The sequence below is a fragment of the Rhinatrema bivittatum genome, chromosome 2 (assembly GCF_901001135.1).
Source record: "Rhinatrema bivittatum chromosome 2, aRhiBiv1.1, whole genome shotgun sequence".
Classification (NCBI taxonomy): Eukaryota; Metazoa; Chordata; class Amphibia; order Gymnophiona; family Rhinatrematidae; genus Rhinatrema; species Rhinatrema bivittatum.
In genome coordinates, this window is record NC_042616.1 from 508,179,170 (window position 1) to 508,197,272 (window position 18,103).

An 18,103-nucleotide genomic window follows, 5' to 3' on the forward strand; every position below is an offset into this window, starting at 1 on the left:
GTGGAGGAAAGGTTGGCATCCACAGATAGGAATCAGTTGACCCCGCTAACTTCTAGCAGCAGGCATCAATGGTCAGAAAATACCTTGTAGTGTAAACAGGCTTGAGTTGGTATGACGCAGCTTTTCAAGTCACCTAAAGAGAGTAAATAAAATGTTCCCCCTAAATTTGATGAAGCACAACTATCTTCATCTTGGATATTTCCTGTTTTGCTGGTTTCATGAGAGGCTCAGGGCTCTCCCCTTTGCTTTCCATTTCACTAGTCAACCCCTCCCCCCAGGGCATGAATTCCTTTCCTGCCAAACACTGGTGATTAAACAGGCGGAGAAGAGGGTTGACAGATTTAAAGAGATGTTTAAAGTAACTCTTATTTCCCTTTCAATCTTGTAACAGGATTCCACCAACAGTAAACTGCATTTAGGGGGGGGGAAATGTTTTTATACCAGGGGATTCTCTGCACCAAAATTTGCTGTTAATAGTCATGTGTGACTTCTGCAAGTTCTAATCACTTTTTTGTATTATTTAGTTTGTGATTATTCTAGTCCATGACTACTGGTTATGCCACTTGTGAAAGGCTGGCATTTGTGTTAACTGCACAAAAACCTGCATGTAAAACCAGGGATTAAAGTTGAGCCCAGTAAGGTATAGTAGTAAGACCTGGAAAATGATGGCATCTTGTGTCCCTTAGGTACTATGTGCTCATCACAGACTGGCAATAATTTTCACTGTGATTGAAACAAAGTTGAGTGTATCTAATTTATTAGACTGTGGGGTAGATTTTAAAAGGTTGCGCGTGGGCGTACATGTGCTCACGCTACCTGGCGCGCACACATGTATGCCCAATATTATAACATGCGCACATGTTATAAAATCCATGTACCTTGTGCGTGCCAAGCCGCGCTGCCTTCTTCCATTCCCTCCCCCCCCCTAACCTAACCTTCCCACCCTTCCCCTAACCTTCCCCACCCCCAGCCCTCCTCTAACCCCCCCAAAACGTTTGCGGCTGCCTCTGGGCAGGCTCAGGATGTGCGCGCCGGCAGCCTGCTGGCGTGCGGTCCTCCGACAGAGTGGCAATGGCCGCTCTGTCGGAGGCCTCTGGCCCTGCCCCCGCCCCGCCCCCGGACCGCCCCTTTAGTAAAGCCCCGGGACTTACGCGCATCGCCAGGCCTTTTTAAAATAGGCCCGGCGTGCGTAAGCCCTCCATATTTACGCGCATGCCCGTTTGAAAATCTGGCCCTTTGAGCACATTGACAATAGATAAAATTTGATATAAACTTGAAGTACTGCTAACTGTGATTAGTTTGTGCTGGCAGGGGGTTCTGTGGCAACCATTTTTCATTGTTTTTCCAAGAGTATTATAAATGACATAGAGAGAGGAAGAAGGGAAGTGATCAAATTTGCCAACGACACAAAATTATTCAAAGTTGTTAAATCACAAGAGAATTGTGAGAAATTACAAGAGGACCTTGGGAGAGTCTGCTTTCAAATGGCAGATGACATTTAATGTGGACAAGTGCAAAGTGATGCACATAGGGAAGAGCAACTCAAATTATAGCTACACAATTGATACAAAATTATTCAGAGTAGTTAAATCACAAGAGGATTGTGATAAATTGCAGGAGGACCTGGTGAGACTGGAAAATTGGGCATCCAAATGGCAGATGAAATTTAATGTGGACAAGTGCAAGGTGATTCATATAGGGAAAAATAACCCTTGCTGTAGTTACACAATGTTAGGTTCTATCTTAGGAGTTACCACCCAGGGAAGAGATCTAGCTGTCATAGTGGATAATACTTTGAAATCATTGGCTCAGTGTGCTGTGTGAGGAAAGACTAAAGAGGTTAGGGCTGTTCAGCTTGGAGAAGAGACGGTTGAGTATTGCCCAGTGTGGCAATTTCTTATGTTCATAATGCAAGGCTCCACATTAGGAGTCAACACCCGGGAAAAAGACCTAGGCATCGTTGTGAATAAGAAGTTGAAATCCTCTGCTCAGTGTGCAGCAGCAGCCAAGAAAACAAACAGAATGCTGGGGATTATTAGGAAAGGAATGGAGAATAAAACAGAGAATATCATAATGTCTCTGTATCACTCCATGGTGCGACCTCATCTTTAGTACTGTGTGCAGCTCTGGTCACCACATCTCAAAAAAGATACAGCAGAATTAGAAGAGGTAGAGAGAAGGGCAACCAAAATGATAAAGGGGATGGATCGATTCCTCTATGTAGGCAACCAGAGGGCAGAGAGTACTCCTGAAGCAGGCACTGCAGAGCAAGGACATAGAAAGAGGTTTAATTAGCACAAGTTTGAAACCCGTGAGCAGCAGGGCCCAACTTTTGTGCTGAATTGATTCAGCCCTCTTTTGTGCCTTTTATCTAGGACTTTAATTTCTGGTGGAACATTCCTGAACAACATTCTTGTCTCCTTTTTCCTGGGACCCAAGGGAGCAGAGAAGAGCCGGCAGTGTAAATGCGTTCTGGCTCCCCTGCATTAAAGGAGCAGAGCCAGTGCAGCCCTGGTCATGTCTGGTCCCCCAGCTCCTGGAGGGGGCAGAGCATAGCAGGGAGTGCCTGGAGACAAGGGCAGCAAAATGCTGTTGAATTTTTGTGTGAGTCTCCAGAGACCGTGAGAGAGAACGGCCAAGGTCAGACACACGGAGGGGGAATGCTTGTCAGCCCCACTGTTTCTGCCCTTGCTGGTGTGATGGACCCTACGGTCACGTCAGCAGTAAGACCTGGGTGACCCTTTAGTTAGTGAATAGAGAGCAGATCCGTGTGATGGGGGAGGCACCATTCAAATGCAGCTCCTCCCTTTGAGGGGTCTGGGATGGCCGACCCCCTGAGAGTCTATTTAGAGAGCTGAGGAGGCAGTGCCTTTAGATTTGCAGAGAGTTAGGAGGTGTTTAAGAGCTTTTGCCTTTATTTTTTTCAGGCTAACCCAGCCCGGGAATACTGATTAGGGTTGGGAGGGTTTTCCTTCCAGTCTACCCACTAGCTGGTTGGAATACCCCTCTGAGATGTGTTCGGGTATTTGAGATTTTTCATGGTAGGAGTCTCACTGGACCCCTGGGCCTTTCTTGGGCACAGGGATTGGGGAACCTTCTTCTGGGATGCCCAGGGATAGGGAAGGCCTGCCCCTGAAGCGGTAGTGACCAGTTGTGTTAATATTGTTTGGGGAAAAGACAGTGTTTTGTTAGAAGATCCGGGAGGAAGTTTTGGCTGCTCTTCCTTCCTGTCTGAAGAAAGAGAGCTGCTTGTTTCATGGGGATGCTTCCCATTAGGGATCCAGGAATGAGATAGAGACTGTGTAAGAACTATAGAGGTGCTGAAGATCTGCCAACCATCAGGCCGATACAGTAAAGCGCGGCCGTGGTTACCCTGTTTCTAACCCACTTTGTAGGCACAATTTGGCCGCATAAGTCTAAAACGCGATTCACTATCCATTTTTACCAATCCTTACCGCTTCTTGAAATCGACGCGCATCTCTTTCCGCCCGTGGCATGTATATATGTAAACGATCGGTTTAGCTATTCCCTCCGATACAGTAACTTGCGCCCCGATTATCGCCTTTTTAACCAGCTGTTTTGCCGCGTCTTTAACCTGCTAATTTACCGTCTACCCTGACCCTGGCGTTAGTGTGGTGAACCTAGCTGCCCAGTCCCAAACCAACCCAATCCACAGAAAAAAATGCTTCTCGCACAAGGGGGAAAAATTATTACAAAAAATAAAGCAAGGCGCAGGGCGAAAATCATTTCTGGATTACGCTCGGGCATCGGGGATTGCCAGCTTGACAAGCGTCAGGCAAGCCCCAACAGAGAGACACGAAATTTCACGGGCAAACTTTCCCCCAGCCTCCGCTCACCTGCCGTGGCCATGGCAACGCAAGCCCCCAGCAGCAGCAGCAGTAGAAGGGCGTCCATGGGTGCCGGTCTCCCGTGCGGGCGCGCTGACAGCCCCGGAGCAGCCCCAGTCCTCTCTCCCCTCCTCCCGAGGCGCGTACCCGCTGCTGCTGCTGCTGGGGGCTTGCGAGGCCGCGGCCAGAGCAGGTGAGCGGGGGCTGGGGGAAAGTTTGCCCTTGAAATTTCGTGTCTCGTGCCCGTCCGAAGGAGGGTGTGCTGTGTTGCGCTCCCTGCCTCCGATCGCCGGCTGCTGGGGCTTGCTGGCGCCGGGTGCTCAAGGCAGCAGGGTCTGTAGGAGAACCATCCACTTCCTGGTACAGTAAAATGGATTGCACACGCCTACTGCTTCATGAATGCGCTTTGGACGCGGCTTGCATTTGCGTCTCATTTAAATATTGTATCGAGCGGTATGTGATCCAAACTGTGCGTGCGGCAAACGAGGGTGCGTCCGGCACGTTTTCGACGCGCTAGCTTTACCCCTTATTCAGTAAGGAGTAATAGCGCGTCGAAAACGCACGTCCAACCCCCCGAACCTAATAGCGCCCACAACATGCAAATGCATGTTGATGGCCCTATTAGGTATTCCCGCGAGATACAGTAAGTAAAATGTACAGCCAAGCCGCACATTTTACTTTAAGAAATTTGCGCCTACCCAATGGTAGGCGTTAATTTCTGCCGGCACCGGGGAAGTGCACAGAAAAGCAGTAAAAACTGCTTTTCTGTGCACCCTCCGACTTAATATCATGGCAATATTAAGTCGGAGGCCCCAAAAGTTTAAAAAAAAAAAAAAGTATAAAAAAAATAAGAAAAATTTTAAATGGGCTCGCGGGTTGAAAACTGGACGCTCAATTTTGCCGGCGTCCGGTTTCCGAACCCGTGGCTGTCAGCGAGCTCGGGAACCGACGCCGGCAAAATTGAGTGTCGGCTGTCAAACTCGCTGACAGCCGCCACTCCTGTCCAAAAAGAGGCGCTAGGGACACTAGTGTGTCCCTAGCGCCTCTTTTTGCCACGGACCCTAATTTAAATAAATTAATTTACTGTATTGCGCACACAGGAGAGTGTCCTGTGTGCACGCGCCGGGAGAGCGGGCGCTCTCCCGCAATTTTTACTGTATCAGCCTGATAGTGGTTGCTACAACAGCATCGCACACAGTCACATACATCTGCAAGCAAGCAAGAAGTGCCATGCTGGGGCAGACCAGTAGTCCATTGAGCCCGGTATTCTGTCCCTGGCAGGAGCCAATCTGGTTACTTTGGAAGTACCCTGCAGATCCAAATGAGTAAGAGGTGGCAATCCCAAAGTCTGCCTGACTAAGAATTATAATTAATAGATGTAGCCTCTAAAAAGTTGTTCAAGTCATTTTTTAAATCCGGCTGTTGTACTTGCCTTGACCACTCCACTGGCAACAAATTTCACAATTTAATTGCGCGTTGACTGGAAAAATATGCTTTCTTAAATTTGTTTTAAATGTGCTACCATATAGCTTCATGGAATGCCTCCTGGTACTATTTTAAAGGATAAATAACTTTCCTTATTGACTTGTTCCATATCACGCATGGTTTTTACAAATTTCTATTTTAACCCCTGCTCTAGGAAATCTGAAAAAGAACCTCAACTTGCTGGAGTAGGGGTTTTCAACTTAATTTAACCCTTTATATTTTTTTCATGTTCTTAAGTCAATAAAGTATATCCTTCAATAAACCAGCAGTAGTTTTCAGTCTTACCATTTTCTTTTGTCAGGCTTTTGAATCAGTTTCCTGCTTTTTTTTTTTTTTTCCATTTCATGTTTCCTTATGTCTCTTCCCTTCACCATCTCTCCCGCTTCTTCCACCTCTGGCCAACATTCTCTCTCCTCGCTTCTCCTGTCTGCTGTCCACGGTCTCTTCACTTTTCTCCATCTCGCTCATCTTTGTCTCCACTCTTCCATCTCCTGTCTTAACACCTTCCCTTCTCTCTTCCCTTTCTTTCTCTCTCTCAACCTCTTGATTACCTTTCCCACTTCTTCTCTTCTCTGGCTCTCTCAGCCTTCTTGCTCCCCTCCTCAGTGTACCATGGTCCATTGTCTTCTTTCAGTCCCTTCTTACCTTCCTCTCTCGTTTTTTCTTCATTATCCTTCCCCAGGGCTTCACCTCCCTGACTCATTCTTCTCCCCTTAGCTTCACGCAGTAGTTTGGGGAATGGAGAGCGGGCGAGATGAGCTGGGAAGGCTGTTCTCATATGACCTGTTCAGTTGTACATATATGGAAAAAAAAAACCCAGAGGCAATGGTTAAGAGTGTGGGAGGGGGGAGGAATGTGGTGGTAGGGAGTGTGAAAGAGCCAGAGGTGGTGGTGCAGGGATTGGATATATGATGCAGGTTCAAAGGTGGTGGTGATGTGCTTTGTGTAGGAAAGCCAAGAGGTGCACTGAGTGGGGGGGGGGGGGTGGTGGTGGTGGTGGTGGTGGGGATGTTTTATTATTTTTGTCTTTCCCAGACTCATCGGTAGGTCCCTTGATTTGCAGCAGGTCTTCAGCACACACGTTTTCAACCAGATGTGTGCTAGAGACCTACTGCAATCATGGGCTGCTGGTTTGGGATGAAGAAACATGCAAAAAAATTTCCCCCGCCACCCCTTGAAATCTAACAATGTTTTTCTCTGGAAAAAAAAAAGTAGGGAGCATATATGGCTAAAGAACCTGAACTGCAGTCATATTAAATTGTCTCCATGCCCCACATCCATCTCCTGCCCTCTCCCCCACCTTTCAAGTGTGTCTGTCTTATGTGTAAGATCCCTCAAGCTTGAATCAGGCCCTGTAAGATTAAAAATCAAAACTCAGGAAGTTTTATCTTACAGATAATTACCCCTATTTCTACTGCTTCACATTAACAAGAGTTCCCTCTCTTCTTTCCTCACAGGTTTCTAAGGTAAATGGAATCACTCGACTGTCATCTTCGGGTTCAAATCCAGCCAGTGCCAAAAAGATGAGAGAAGTCAGAGCTTCACCTTCCAAAACTGCAAAGTATACTGCAACGGTGACCAAGGGAACTGTCACATACACCAAAGCCAAGAGAGAACTGGCCAAGAAAACCAAACAGAACCACAGCAAGCCCAGTTCTGCCATTAACCACACAAACTCAGGGAAAACAGAAAGTAGCAATGCAAAAACCCGCAAACAGGTGCTATCCCTCACAGCAGCATCCAAGTCTAGCTGTGCCACTATTAACTGTGTCCAAAACAAAGGCAAGTTAAATGATAAAACGTGCATTAAAGAGGAGGGGAGACAACTAAGGGAGGGGCTGCGTAATTCCAAGAGGCGATTGGAAGAGGCAAATGTCGTAGACAAACCGCAGTTGCCCACCAAGAAAACAAAAGTAACTGCTAGCTTGCCAGAAGTCAGGAGCAGAAGGGCTGCGGCAGAGAAGCCTGTAATAAATGGGCACATAAAGAAGGAGGTGCCGGAAAAAACTTTGGAGAGGAACAGGCCGAAGAGGGCTGCGGCAGGAAGGAACACGCCAGCTAAGCAAGCACATGGCAAGACTGAAAATGCCGCCTGTGAAACTCATTCTACCTCGCAGATAGACTCCTCGCACAAGCCACCTGACTCAGTGGGGAAGCAGGAAAGGGTGAACAAGTCGGAGTGGCCAGAGATGGCTGAGATTCCTGTCCTCCGGCCTACTGCCAAGGAGTTCAATGATCCATTGATCTACATTGAATCAGTCCGAGCTCAGGTTGAGAAGTATGGGATGTGCAGGGTTATTCCCCCTTCGGACTGGAGGCCTGAGTGCAAGCTGAATGAAGAAATGCGATTTGTGACGCAAATTCAGCACATACACAAGCTGGGCAGGCGCTGGGGACCTAATGTACAGCGATTGGCCTGTATCAAGAAGCACCTCAAATCTCAGGGCATTTCCATGGATGAACTCCCACTCATAGGTAAGGCCAGTGCTCCAATGAGCTTTTGCATTACAGGGCAGGTTGCCTGCTCACCAGCATGATGCTTCGTTTGCTTTGGCAGTGTGCAGCAGGAAATTGGGTTGCACTGCTTGTTCGTTGGCCAGGTGCAGTGCAAGTGGATGCAGTGCAACCACTTAATTCACAGTACTGGTTAACTCTTCAGACCTTTCTTCTAGCAGAAGGCTTATGTACATAGGCTGTCATGTTTGGCGTTCTCTGACCCAAATCAGAATTTTCCAGTATATGAAACTGGGAGCTTTGCCTGAGTAGCACTTTCTCTGGTATCCTGAATAGGTGTATTTTGTAGTAATATGCCTTTTCCAACAATTCCTTCTCATCTGTCCAAGCATTTGAAACTGCTTCAAAAAACCTTATGCTTTACTTAATAATCCTAGACATTATAAGATCACAAATCTTCAAAGGTGTGCAGACATTTAACCACGAGATGTTAAGAATAGGCAGTGAAATATGGCTCATTACAAAATGGATGTTACTTTATTTCTCTCAGCAGGAGGCTGCCAGTTTAAATATGTGCAAGAGATTTGCTTAATTTAGTCAACTACATTGGATTGTGGTCTGCTGTCAGATCTGACACACATGATACCACCGTGACAAAGATTGGTGAAGAGCAGAACCTAGTTAAAGAACCCAGCCGCCCACATATATGTGTTTGTGTGTGCGTGTATATGAATTCTGCAGATAGTGTGTGGGGCTGTGGGTATGCAATATGTATGCAGCCTATTTACAGCATTTATTCTGCACGGAATTCCTTAATTGGGTTCAGCTATTTATAGATCTTTGTGTGTTCAGGTATAAATAATATACACAAACAGTGCAGTTCACAGATTTCTTTAGATCTCCATGTAGTGCACCATTCTAAGCTTATATATATTTATATATAAACTCAATGAGTTATAAATGAGCCAGACATTTGGTTTTGTTAATAGCTGCATATGCGGTGCATGGTTATGTATATAGGGTATTTTCTTGAGGTCTAAAACGTTTGGAATAACATTTGTTATCTTCATGATTTTATTTTTTTTTAAAGCTGGTGAACATGAGAAACTATTTGTATTTCTTCCCAGCCTTTGACCTCTGCTGGGTATTCACACAACCTCTACTAGGGACCAGCGGAGGTCCCAGAGTGCTTGAGAGCGCAGGAACAAGAAGAGAGATCTGAAAAACATAGCCGTCATAAATTTTATTGGATTTTATTTTCTAAGTATGTAAAAATGATTTTCATCTTCAAAATGTTTGTAACACTGCACACCTCTGTGCATTTTGACACAGGCTTTTGGCTTTCTCAAGGAAACAATACTTTAGTATGTTCTTGCTGTATTTGCTCTCCTCTTGAGGCACGCTGTAAGTTGCTAAGCTGGTCAGGTGTGCGGGCAGTGGTAAAATTGCTCACATGGCCATTCTATGAACTCTTAAGAGGAGACGAACTCTCTGTGGGCTTCTTTCACAGGTCTCTTGTGTGAAGTTTCTGCTCGGTCTGCCTAGTCCTCCACAATTTCTTAGAGCAGTTCTTCTTAACTCCGTCCTCAGGGCACACCTAACCAGTCAGGCTTTCAGGGTATCCACAGTGAATTTGCATGCATTGCTTACATTGTATGCAAATCTATCTCATGCATATTCATTGTGGATATCCTGAGAGCCCGACTGGCTAGGTGTGCCCTGAGGACTAGGTTGAGAAGCGCTGTCTTAGAGGTCACCAGCATCCCCCTGCCTCTGTATAGATTCTTAAGAGGCAGATTTTTGCACACAGATATCTGATACTTCCAAAGTTCTCGTAGTAGTATTTTGTTAGTAGTATTTCAATGTCCCACTAATAAAACAGTGCTTTTGGAGCACCTGGTAAAGTATTGGCATCCCTTTTAGTAGTTGAAGGAACATGAGGCATTCTGAAAAGGATGCCACTCAGCATTTTCATTGGAATTGTTAATTTTATATTTTTGTATTTTATGATGATTGTAGTTTTTGTATATTGCCCAGGGCCTAGATATGGGTGACTAATAAATACTTAATAAACACAAACATTCTGTCACCATGGAAAAGCCCTATGCACTAGACCACAGATGAAGATTACACTTAATTAACTTTCAATGTCATTTTAAATTGGGAGCTTTGAAACTTGTCCTCAGGATCTGACCTCCACCTCAGCTAGTCTGGTTTCCAAGATACCCGAAAATCTGACTGGCTAGGGAGAGGCGGGAGTTGCAAGAACTGCTGCTTTTAAATGACTTGGCAAGCATATTGCTCTTGGTGTCCTCCTCCATGCCTTATACCACTGGGTCAGACCTCCTGTTGTCAAAACAGCTCTTACCAAAGTAATTTCATTTGGTGATTGGTTGATAAACTTTCATTGAACTATTTGAACCCTTGCACAGGTCCCAGAAATTCTAGGTGCCTTTGTTTCCTTGAGCCTCATACTTAATCTAAATCTGCCCCTCTAGGCCTTGGAGGCTGAAGATTGAATAACTCTATAGAACACTTTTGAAAGAAACACATTTACAGATTTCACTTTTGCTGGTATTGAAATTATGAATAGTCTAGGCATAGGCAACTGCATAGGGCATCACATTTTGAAGGCACCAAATATCCAGGCCAAAGAGGAGCCTGCTTCTGCTTATTTTAGGGCCCTGTGCTGGCACATCTTCAAAGGGATGCCATCATGGCACTTTGCCTATGAATGCCAAAATCATAAAACTGGCCTTGAGTCTAATTTGTGAACCTGGAAAATGTACTAAGGCAAATTGACAAACTAAAGAGTAGCAAATCACCTGGACCAGATGGTATACATCCCAGAGTGCTGAAAGAACTGAGAAATAAAATTGCGGACCTGCTGTTGGAAATTTGTTAACTATCAGTAACATCTTGAGTATTGTGTGCAGTTCTGGTCACCACATCTCAAGAGATATAGCAGAATTAGAAAAGGTACAGAGATAGGCGATCAAAATAATGGGATGGAACAATTTCCCTATGTTGAAAGGCTAAAGAGGTTAAGGCTCCAGCTTGCAGAAGAGACGGCTGAGGGGAGATACGATAGAGGTCTGTAAAATGAGTGGAATGGAATGAGTAAATGTTAATCAGTTTTCTCTTTCAAAAAGTACAAAGACCAGGGACACTCAATGAAATTACTAGGTAATACATTTAAAACTAATAAGAGAAAATATTTTTTTTACTCAATGTATAATTAAGCTCTGGAATTCATAGGTAGAGGATGTGGTGAAAGCTATTAGTGTAGCTGCATTTAAAAAAGGTTTTAACAAGTTCCTGGAGGTAAAGTCCATTAACCATTATTAAGGCAGAGTTGCAGAAATCCACTGCTTATTTTGGGATAAGCAGCTTGGACTCTTTCTACCTTTTGCTAGGTACTTGTGACCTGGATTGGCCACTGTTAGAAACAGAATACTGGGCTTGATGGACCTTTGGCCTGACCCAGTATGGCAAATCTTTTGTTTGTATGACTTTTCATCAAATGTTACTGTTCAGGTACTTTTCCAGTACAGCAAGAGGATTTGTCTGGACTCAAAACATTGAATTACGATTTCCTGTCCTGCAGCCCTATTCACAAAGGTGCACTAATGTGCTAAAAATGCTGTTTACCACGGATCCAATTATTTGAAATGTGGCCAATTCACATGCATTTTGCATATTGATGCACCTTTGTGAATAGGGCTGCTGGTGTCTGACAGCGTTCGATAGCATGAACAGTTCACAACATACGCTCACCCTGTCATATTAGGTTGAAATTACCTCAGCAAAGCAGCCTGCATGTGGTTCAGCTTGGAAAGTTCCTCTTGAGTGTGCACTTCAACTTCTCAGTTCTTGCCTAAAAATGTTAGTCTTTGAATGTTTTACTGATGTATTTACTGATGTTTTACTGATGTATTAATATATAGATATAGGAAGTGGGGTGGGGGGCTTTGTGAAATGTCCTATACCCCTATACAAAGTGACATTTGCAGAAGAAAGAAATAGAAGCTAGAACTTTTTTGTTGTTGTTGAGAAGTAGATCAGTGGTGTAGTATTCAAACATATTAGTGTTCCTACGCTCATGCTTAAAGAATACAAAAAATAACCTTACAGGTGTCGCACTTCTCAGGTTCACAGACCATGCTGCTTTTAGTTAAAAGAAAAAAAAATCAAAATGTTAAATGTTTTTATGGTACTCATTGTGTGAATTTCACATCTTGGACCTCAGCTAATATTTTGGTTATCCTAGAGCAGAGGTGTATAAAATATCTGGCCTAGAGAAGGCTTCTGTCTTCTTCCTCCTTGTGATTCTGGGATGGTGGACTCTTAACCTCCCCGGCTCCTCTTCCAAACAGGGACGTTAATGTGGCCAGAAGGCAAAACAGTTCAGCCTTCCCATGCCCTAGAATCTCTCAGGGACTGGCCTCCGCTCCAGACTTTGCATACCACTTTCATGGTGTAGCTACCAAGGACTTAACTGTTCGTGTGTGTTTGAAATGGTTGCATGAGCCTCACTGTTCAGTTTACCACAGACCTTTCTCCTCGCTGGAATCCTGATTTAAGAAGACAAAAAATCCTGCAGACTGTGGTCAGGAAAGTTTCTTTCCACCCCCAGGGCCGGATTTAAGATTTTGGCACAAAATAGGCAGAGTTCCATGGCATCTTGAAGCTGGCTAGCACCTGACCCTAAGGCAAGCAGAAATAGGCTCCTCTTCGGTTTGCGTATTTGGCATCTTTGACATTTTGGTGTCCTAGGCAGTTGTCTATGCCTAGATCTGGGCCTGCGACACACACCCAAAGTGTGCACCGCTTGAAAGACAGCTGAGCTGTTTCAGTAAAGGGGGTCTTAGCTGCTGTATTTTGCTTCAGAGCCTCTCCCTATGTCTTTTTTTTTTTGCTTTCAGTCTTGTTTTTGGTCCCCTCAGCTGTGTGTTGGTGAAATTATGTGGACTGAAATAAACTTCAGCTTCTAGATGACAAAGACTGCTTAAAAAATTGCACTTAGCAGTCTCATGCAACACGCCTAATAAAATCTAAAAAAAAAAACAACAACCCACCACTGATTGTTTGGTTAAATAAGATTGCAAACTGGCACACATTTTATGAAGAGAAGAGGGAGCACCAAAAGTAATCTGCTGCTGACTTAAGCTGTAAAGCAGCTGTCCTTTTTGACCCCGTCACTGGCTGTACAGGTGTATAATGCTGCCATGTAGCACTGTGCCCTTTCTACCTAAAAGCAGGCAGGAAATACATTTTCCCGTAGTATATCCATTTAAGATGAGGGAGGTCTGCAGACAGAGGGATCAGATTGATGGTGAAAGTGGGAAACAAACACAATGCAGAATCTCAGATTAGATTAGACTGCTATCAAAACAGAGGGGCAAGAGAACTAACCTAACCTGATGAGTGTGCAACAACTTGATTGTGATCTTACCAGGGGTTTTTCAAATCTACTGGCCCAGGATGGATCCTGGGCATGAAGAACTGTGTAAGATAAACCATTGGCTTGCAGCGTCCACTGCCATGAAGTTCCCTTTTCAGTGTGCTACTTGCATATATTTCCTTATTTATCTTTTGCACTCTATCTTTATTCTCTCTCTTGTGTATATGAATCTATGTGTGTGTGTGTGTGTGTGTATATATATATATATATCTGTATATATTATACACACATATATAGTAGAGGTCCCTTCATCCAGAATGTTCAGGACCAAGGCCATTATGAATAAAGGATCATATGTAGCTAATGAATTTTTGGATAATACATCACAGCACAGGTAATATGATTTTTTTTTTTTGCCAGATATTGACTTTCCAACGAATAGATCTTCAGATAAACAGTGCTCTACTGTAAGATATTGTTTGGTGCTCACCTTTTTATAGCATCTAAAGCACATCAGGTTTTCTAAGCAGACATAGCATGGAATATTTGTTCTTTTGCTTTGATTTGCTCTGCAAGGTCTCAGTTTACTTTCACAGGGAACTCATCATACGCTGCCACCAGTATTTCCCATTACTTCCACGTCTAGATCTAGGTATTGCAAAGGCCATTTTTGATGAAGCACAGATTACATTGACTTCCTTTTGGCCAAATTGTAGGTTAGATTAGGTTAGTTTGACCTGCCCTTGTCAATGTACAGAACTGCATACTTTCCTTCTTGCTGAATGACCATTATACATTCCTCTAGGAGCAGTAGTTGACTGTGTCTTTCCATTAGGGATTCTGAGCTCTACTTTTAGCTGCACTCTGGCTTATTAGCTTGGGACCAAGAGTCTATGCTATCTGCATTCCTGGTTAGCACAAAGCATTGACCAGAACAGGGTTCCTAAGTAGTGTGGCTCTCTGTTTCCTATTTCTTCTGCAATACGAGATCTTGAGTGAAAAGGGAACTTCATACACATTGGTACGTACCGCAACCTTTAAAAGGTTTCAGTTAAATTTGGGGACTAAAACAACTGAACTTTCTATCTTCTGGGTGAAATTATTTAATTGTTATGTATTTTGGGAGGGAGAGCAAGGAGGGGAAGGAGACTGGTACATTTTTGTTTCACCTCCAGTGAGGGATCATCTCTCCTGCAGAGTTTACAGATGGCAATTTTGATGCACTAAGAGCAATTGAGAGCATTTATCACTACCCTAGCCCAGCCTCAATAATACGTGAGGGTTTCCAGGTGAGGCCAGCTGATCAATTTGTGATCTCCGACAGACATGTTAATTTTGTGCTGAAACGGTTACTTTGTAGGTCTTCATCTTACTCTGAACTAACCCAACTCTACTGAAAATTGAGAGCAAAAATGTAAATTTTTGTTTTTCAAGCATAAAGATTCTTTCAAACTGTGCTTTCTACTTGCCTAGCTGAAAACTCAGATTTGGCGAGGAAGTGCTTGGCTGTTCATCCATTGAGATTTAAAACAAAAACTTGTATATACCACAGCATTCCTGCACTGATTACTGTACCTGCCCCAAACAGTCTTCCCATGCAATGTCAAGGGGCCAATAGACTGATCTCTGCATGAAATCATGCAGTAGCTAACAGCTGTGCATTACTACTTTGTCAGTTTGCCACATAACCTATAGTAAAACAGCAAACACATTTACATCTGGAAAAAAAATACATTAAGGAAACAATATTCTCTTGCAAAACCAGGGAAGTGTTTTGGTAGCCTTTTGCAAAGTACTTCTTATTTGGAAGTTCCCAGACTTCTGTGATTGTGCAAGACCATTTTAGGGCAGGGGTCTATGTACTAACAGGCATTAAAATCAGCAGATAATGCCCCCTTCACCTCCCCATTCTAATGCCTTTTTGCTAAACTGCTGTTTAACACGTAGGGTGCTAAATTGAGATCTAGAATGCTATTGTGTTAAAATGGATGATTGAAACAGAACATGGCCATTCTAAGGCATCGGTACTCTGCATCTGGCCTGCAGCCTACATTAACCAGACTGAGGATATGGGGCCGCTCAGTGTGGTCGCAGGGTCCCTGATATGGGGAGCGGGACCATCAGTGCAGGCCTTTTTTTTTTTTTTGCCACCCCCCTCTTCCCTTGAAGTGTCTGATCACTGTTACCGTAACATGAGGTTCTTGAGTACCAGGTGGCAAAGCTGAGATACCACCAAAGACTAGCGATGTAACAGGATTTTGATAAGGATTTTAGGTTAAAATACTTGCCTTTTCAAACCCAAACTCAATGCAAGTTGCATTCGGGTACAGCAGGTATTTCCCTATCTCTGAGGTAATGTTTGTACCTGAAGCAATGGAAGGTGAAGTGACTTGTCCAAGGTCACCAGGAATGTTGCTGGGAGAAGTAGGATTTGAACTCTGGTTTCCCAGATTCTCAGCCTACTGCTGTAATCGCTTCTCCGGTCCTGGTTAGGGTGCAGGTGCACCAGAGGGTGGGAGAATAGGAGATCTGCCACTTCATGGGGATGGATGGGTATCTGTGGGTGGAGAGGGATGCCCCGGGACTCCCTTTTTCTCTACAAATTGTTACGCTAGTAATTCATTACACCTCTGGACATGTTCCTAAGTTTACCTCTGCAATGTTGCTATGGTAAATGTAACACACCTTTTGTAAATATGGTGGTAATGAGCTCATTGCCATGATATTTACATATTTAAGTAGGTGACCGCATTAAAAATGAACTTCACCATGTTATTTTTAATGGGTCTGCCTTGAAGGATACTATTGCTGCATTAAGTAGTATCACTACACATGCACGTTAGCCACAATATGCTTTAGTACATAGACCCCTTACTGTTACTGTAATGTGTTTTTTTCTTGTAAATTTGCTGCATGCTGTTGTGTGGTAGAAAAAAAAAACAGAAACCTATTTTTATAACTGATCTGTTTCTTTTTTTTTTTTGTGGTAGTAGATCCTCTCCAGGCATCCAACCATGGGTTTTCCCTTGCTGCGCTTGGCCCTGACCAAAGACCGGTCAAGAGGATTCCCACACAGCCCTTCTTTCTAGGGATCCCATATATTATCCCTTTAGCCTCGGATCTGTCATATTTTCCCCTCCTTCCCTTGCTGCCTCACTTCAAGGTGGCTATTTTTTTTTTGTCTGTTGATTGACAGCGATGCCTATCCTGACTGCTGAAACGATGTCTGTGGCCATGGACACTTGCACGGGAATGCACAGATTGTAGTCTGCTGTTTCTCCAGTTGGCATGCCTATGGGTTCCTTTCAGTTTTTTTTAGTGGCCGGGACTGTAGCTGCCTACAAGGTCCATGCTGAGGCTGTTCTCCCCCACGTCCCCCCTCGCTCCCCTAGACCTCGCTGGGCCATGGTGTGATGGAAACTCATGAGCATTCCTGAACCCAGGTCTCTTGCATCACAGAGCTATCGCCACCCTTAAAAGGCCAGCTGAAAGTGCTCTTTTCTAATGGTGCAGAGGACCTTATTCCTTGCTTGTGGTAAGTAAAATGCTGCTTTTATTTTCTCCTTGGGATTTTGTTACCTGCAGAAAGGTAAGTTGACTTTTTCCCCTCCTGTCTCTGGCTCAGCCCAAATGCAAAGCTCAAAGTTGAGTATTTTCCATTTGGCAGGTCTTTCCACGTGGTCAATAATAAATTGATTCCCATGGCAAACCTATTTTCTCACAGGACAAGCAGGATGGTTGTCCTCACAAATGGGTGACATCGAGGATGGAGCCCACCACGGAAAACTTCTGTCAAAGTTTAAACAGAACTTTGACTGGCCCCTACTGGGCATGCCCAGCAAGGCACTGGACCCTGCAGCCAGCAGGGTCCCTCCTTCAGTCTTCTTTTTTCCGCGCAGCAGTTGCCACGCGTGAAAAGGAGCTCTCTTATACCACGTTCCTGACAGGAATTCGGTTTTTTTCTTTCCGAAGAAAATTTGCCCCTCAGGGGTCTCCCTTCGACACATTTTTGTCACCAGTCCGCGAAAGCCCGGTAAGTTTTTTGCCGAATTTTTCATCGACTGCCGTCGATTTTGGCCCTAGAGTCCTGTTGGCACTTACCAATCCCGCGGCTAAATTGGCCCTAGGCCATGGCTGACGGGGTTCGTCCGTCGTTGTCCGGATTGCACCCGGACTATGTCATCACAGATCCCCATCGGGTCTGTGTTCTATGTTTGGGAAGTGAGCATGATGTCCTGACTTGCACTAATGTGCCCTAATGACACCTAAGGGTCGTAAAGCCAGGATGGAGAAGATGGGGCTCCTCTTCCATGCACCCACCCCAACGCCATCGATAGCATCGACGTCATCGGACCCGGCACCGTCGAGTTGCACCACCATCGTCAACCCTCCGGTGACCGTCCTCCACCGATGACTTCTCGGCCGTCGACTCCTGTCCCCTCCCGGATGGGCGAGGAGATCGGAAGGATAAGCATCGCCATCGAGGCACAAGTCTCGGCCCGTCGAGGATCCACAACCATCGACCTCTGAACAGGCCGAGCCAACCGACGAAAAAGCCTCGGTCAGACCTGGCAACCGGCCACGTCTCGTTCGCAGGCACGAGAGGAAACCCTCACCCTCCCCGGGGTGCGGGGGCCGTGATCCCACCGGTTACGGTCTGGTTTTACTTCCGGCCCTGCCTCAGCCTCCCTCTCCCGTCGAGCCGGGTATGGTTTACCCCTGGTCTCCGGGCAGAACTGGACCGGCTGGTCCAGGAGGCCATCGAGAAGGCGAGGCGAAAGATTCCAGCCTCCAACCGGCAACCGCCTCCGGCACCGATTCCGGCACCGCCTCAGGCACCGACCTCAGCACCGACTCTGCCACCGAGGAGGGAACCGACCACCGAGCCTCTAGTGGAAGCGTTGGCACCGAT

The 18,103-nt window shown here is 45.1% G+C and overlaps 1 protein-coding gene across 1 annotated transcript in view; it reads left to right on the forward strand.

Moving 5' to 3' along the window:
* Nucleotides 1-18,103, forward strand: part of JARID2 (jumonji and AT-rich interaction domain containing 2) — a 585,747-nt gene that overhangs the window by 484,139 nt on the left and 83,505 nt on the right. Inside the window, 1 exon segment of the mRNA XM_029590689.1 lies at nt 6,791-7,808. Coding sequence (XP_029446549.1) covers nt 6,791-7,808 — 1,018 coding nt within the window.